The 5,095-nt window shown below is 44.4% G+C and overlaps 1 protein-coding gene across 1 annotated transcript in view; it reads left to right on the plus strand.

The window, feature by feature from the left end:
- MED29 (mediator complex subunit 29) overlaps positions 1 to 5,095 on the plus strand; it is a 17,408-nt gene that overhangs the window by 296 nt on the left and 12,017 nt on the right. The window contains exon 2 of the mRNA XM_026867274.1: positions 3 to 81. Within this exon, the coding sequence (XP_026723075.1) occupies positions 3 to 81 (79 nt within the window). The remainder of the gene's footprint in view (positions 1 to 2; positions 82 to 5,095) is intronic.

The raw sequence follows: 5,095 nt of genomic DNA on the forward strand, positions 1-5,095 counted from the left end.
AGAGACAGTCCCCCCCCCGCAGGCCCTGATGAAAGTGGCGGCACGGAACCTGGTGCACAACTCCAGCATGGACTACAGGCAGTGAGTGACCGTCCCCTGGAATCCCCCCCCAGTGCACCCCCAGTGACGCTGTTGCCCCCCAAACCCCATCCCCTTAGCACCATCCTCGCCCTGCTGTCCCGTCCCCGCCCCCCGATCTCGTCCCTCTGCTGCCCGCATTCAGGATATGAAGATGCTACATGGAAAGATGCAGTATATTGACAATATTCTGTAACCTCTTTATTGTTCTGCTTGTTGTTTATACAGAGCAGAGTAGACAAATTTCAGTAAAAGAAAAATACAGTTAGAGGAATGAGAGCATTACTCGAGGTTTCAGAGAACTGATAAGCTACTGTGATGAGAGTGTAGCTTTCCAGATGAAGGGGAGAGGAATTCCAGGACTGGAAACGCATGAAATGATTCAAACTAATTTACAAAACAGGAAGCATTAATAATTCATAAATGTTAATCTTTGAACATTAGTGTTTTTCAAGACAGATTTTAAGTGACAGCTGAATTGATGAATTGCCCCCTCCCACTGAAGTGGGACACGATTTTTTTTTTTTTTAAATAACTTTAAATGATTGTGCTATTTCATTCATTTTTTTCATGCTCTGAATCTTTTATTCATGAGTGAAACACAATGAGGCAGCAATAAATACTTAAAGTAGCCCTTTGTAGCACAAGTCTAGAACTACATGCCTGTGAAGATAGGGAGCGTGTTCACTGTACCCGTGGTGCACATGTGATGTATTCGGATGGTGGTATCTAATAAACAAATGCTGATTTGTCTCTTGATATGAATATATTTAGTTTCTCCTTGTTATTGAGATTATCACGCTTCATGGGACTGGGAATAGGTTATAGCATATTACGGGGGGATGTCCTGTGATTCTGTTAAAAGCTTCCAGCTTACAGCCATACTGTGTGAGATTTAAATCTAGTGATGTTTTAGCTACAACTAGTTCTGTCTATGATACCTTCATCTGCCGTTTGATTTCTATTTAAATTGAAACACATAGTTTTAATATCTTTTTTCACATAGGGTTATTGTTTTACAATTGGGATTTGAAGAAATTGTTTCCATTTCATTTTGTTGTGTAGGACATGTAAATACCTCTCAGCGTACAGCCTCAGGAGTGTGGGAGGTGGTGAGAACACTACCAGGACTAGTTTGGGACCTGATTCGTTTTGACTGCAGCAAAACTCGTTTAAATACATGGCAAACAGCTGCTGCAGTGTTTCTCATCAAGAACCTGTTTCAACCCTGGATCAGCGCTTTTGAGACAGATGATTTTGCTGTGGGGTGAGGTGAGGAGTCCTGCCTATCTAATGAAGAGAGCAGTATCACAGCAGGGCAGCTGGCTCCTCCGTCTCTTTGAATTAGAAAGTTATATGGAACTTTCCCGAGGCTCCACATTTGTCTTCCAAATTGTCACCAAAAAGCTTTAAATATGCTTTGACAAGCCAAGGCAATATCCATTAAGCATGAGGGATTTTCTTGTTGATTAGGAGATACAGAAATAAGAAACCGTCATGGAGATATTTTCTGAAAAGAAAGTGACTGTGATGTTTTCTCTCCAGACAAGAGACCTTGTTAAGTGTCAGCTAGAGAAGTAGCTTAGAGGCACCGTGGTGGGTGCAAGTGCGGAGGCTCTTCTCAAACCAGTACAGGAACAGTTCAGGCCCCTCAGGCTCAAAGTTTACATCTCTTGGACTTAAGGCAGGCACAGGCTCTCCATTCATGATCCAGAAGCCAATTATGTGAACAATAGTGCAGTCTGGGAAGGAAAACATGGCTCCCTGGGCCATGTCAGATTGCTCAGACATTCACTGGGTAATGGCATCATATAGCTTTGATGGTAAGGAAGGAACTGAAGGATGAGCAGAAAGATTTGCTGCAGGAGGCTGTATTTGAGAACTGTAGGTATTACTGGTTTTCTAGTCTGCTTTGTCTACTGTCATTGCATGGTTTCCTCACTGCTCTCAGTAATTATACTAATAGTATTGATTTAATCCTTTCAGTCTTCCAAGAGCTATTTGAATAGTAATGAGATAATCCTTCTGACTCCTGGAGAGAAAGATAAACGTTATAAAAAATAAACAGTCCTCTCCAGGAGAGAGAGATTTAGTAGCAGCACTGAGGGGAAGGGAAAGTTCCTGCCTGAAATTGAGGCATGTCAGTAGCCCACGTTCTGTTTGGAAGAATAGCTGTTGAGAAGGGAGGAGGAGTGGCGTGAAGAAGAGGAGGATGTTGAAGCAGCAGGTCAGGTAGAGGCCAAGACTCAGTGCTATGGTCACAGCCCCAGGCAGCAGTTCATGCAGAGGTTGTGCCACTGGACAGCTCAGAGGATTTTCAGGATTTTCTTACTCTTGCCTTCATGTCTACTTTCATCCTCTTATTTTAGTACCTCTTAGTTTTGTGTTGCCTGAAAGTAGATCATGTATTTGCTGCTGGGACTTGTATGTTTTTATGGGTTCTGGCACTGATCCTGATGAAAATTTGAGATCCAGTTGTGGTGTTGGTGTTTCATAGACAAGTTTTCTCCCCGTGATGCTACTGCCATCTCTGTCTTCCTAACTGGATGCCAGTCTGGGTTATTACAAGCTGTTTTGTTGTATCAGCACTGTTCCATTCTCCCAGTTCTTCCCACCCTGGGTGATTTTGCTCAAGGTTGAAAAGATAAAGCGTCAGAAGTAGGGTAAAGAAATATTGGATGCTTATGCTCTCACCTAAAGCTCAAATCCCCAGCGGGTGAAGCCATTTGTCAGTAGCTTCTTGTTCTATAACTGCGTTATGTTGTGACACATTTATCTCGGCATCAGGTCAGGTCTTTATTTGTTTTACACTGACCCTTCTTCAGTGTCTCTAGTCATGCAGTGTCAGCTAACACCAGAGGAGGTATGATCAAGGGTATTTACACAGTGGAGTATAAGTGTATTTTCTGCATGAAGAAAGGACAAGTTACATATATGTGTGATTATTTACAGGGCACTGAAGGGAATCTCACATGAATTCACTATACGAAGACACACACTATGTAAAGCATGAACTCAAGTCTGTTTTGCCCTGGGTATACAGTCTTACAGACCTCTGTGCTATTGTCATGGTTTGAGCTCAGAAGGCAACTGAGCACCATGCAGCAGTACACTCACCCCTTCCCCCTCAGAACTGGTAAGGAAAACATGAAGCAAAAGGCTGAGGCATTGAGACCAGGACAGGGAGGGATGACTCACCCATTATAGTCACAGGCAAGAGACAGACTCATTAGAGGAAGAAAAAAGAATATAAATTGAATTCAGGCACTAATAACAGCAACATTTACTAGACAGAGTAGGACTGTGAGAAGCATTACGTCTTAAAAACACCTTCCCCCCCACCCCTCTCTTCTTCCCAGGCTTAGCTTTGCTCCTGATTTCCCTACCTCCTTCCCTCAGCAGTGCAGGGGTCAGGGGATGGGGGGGTGTGGTCAGTCCTGCTGCTCTTCCTCCTCAGAGGGAGGACTCCTCACATTCTTCCCCTGCTCCAGTGTGGGCTCCCTCTCGTGAGAGAAAAACCTCCACAAACTGTCTGTAACTTGAGTCCTTCCCACAGGCTGCTCAGGCGTGGGTCACCCCCGTGTGTTCCAGTCCTCCCAGTTCTCAACTACAGCAGTGGGGGCCTCTTCCCTCAGAGTCCTGGTCCTCTCCAGGCACAGTCCCTGCTCCATGTGGGGTCCTCCACGGGCTGCAGGTGGCATCTGCTCCACCGGTGACTTCCATTGCCTGCAGCGGGGTCTCTGCTCCAGTACATCTCCTCCTCCTCCTCCTTCCTTTCACTCTCCCCAGCGTTCACACAGATGTTCTCCTTGCAACTCCTCTTCACAACTCCCACTCCTCCTCCTCCTCTCATGTTCCCCTTCTGAAATACGTTATCTGAGAGGCACAGCCACCATCGCTAGTTGGCTCGGCCTTGGCCAGAAGTGGGTCTGACTTGGAGCCAGGGGGAGCTTTGAGAAGCTTCTCACAGGGGCCACCGCTGTAGCCCCCATCCCCTGCTACCAAACCTCCACCACACACAAACCCAACACAGTGACAGAAAGCTATGATCATTCCTGGTGTACAGTTGGAGGATCTCAGCTCTCTAGTGATTCATTTGATGCATCTTCTGTATAGATCTAGGCTGTTAAAACATACTATACGCAGTAACGGCATACAAGGACAACACAATAAATTGTAAAATGTATTCCAGTTCATAAGATTCACCAGTCTATTGCTCTGCCCAGCGTGACTATTAATGTTGCAGTCACTCCTGTGAAAAGCTGAGGAGCTGTGTATGACCAGTAATGCATATAGAACACAAAGTGTGTCTTCTCAGTAGATCCTCACAGCAAATTCAGTGAGGAACAAAATGTCCCCAATTCCCTTCCCTTCCTTTCTTCACGTTCCACCATCAGACTCTATCCTGAATGTGGTATGCTTCGAGTAATGACATTTCAGTCATTGATTATTATAACAATATCATCCGGCCAATAGGATTTCATGGTCTATATATCTGCAGCGTGAGAGTGTAATTATCTGCTGGCTTTCCAGAAATCACTGGCAATATGACTAATGCTAAAAGCTTTTTTCCTTCTTTTCCTTCCTTTCCTTTCTTCCTTTTTTCCTTTCTTCCTTTCTGACTTGCTTTCTGTCTTTCTCCTTCTCGTTTTAATATAAACCCTCTGTGGCATGTGAATCTCTGGTAATGGCTCACTGGGCAATGAGGCAGCAATCTCAGACACGGTAACATGATGTAGAAAAGGTCATACACTTGCTCTCATAACAGGATTGTTCATTCACTCCTTAAAAATGAAACACATGCGGGACCATGTGATGCATTCAAGTTGGCATGGATTGGTGAATACTTTCTTGTAGTTTCTTAAGTCCTGATCAGTTTGTGTGAGATTAAGTTACTCCAGCTTTCACCTGAAGTAATTACATTTCACCTGAAGATAGTTAATTGTTCCTATTGAAGACAAGTGCTGTAAGGAGGCACTTCAGAATCACGGCTATATCTTCATAGAGTGATGGTTCC

The sequence above is a fragment of the Athene cunicularia genome, unplaced genomic scaffold (genome assembly GCF_003259725.1).
Source record: "Athene cunicularia isolate RWA unplaced genomic scaffold, athCun1 SCF_22, whole genome shotgun sequence".
Taxonomy (NCBI): Eukaryota; Metazoa; Chordata; class Aves; order Strigiformes; family Strigidae; genus Athene; species Athene cunicularia.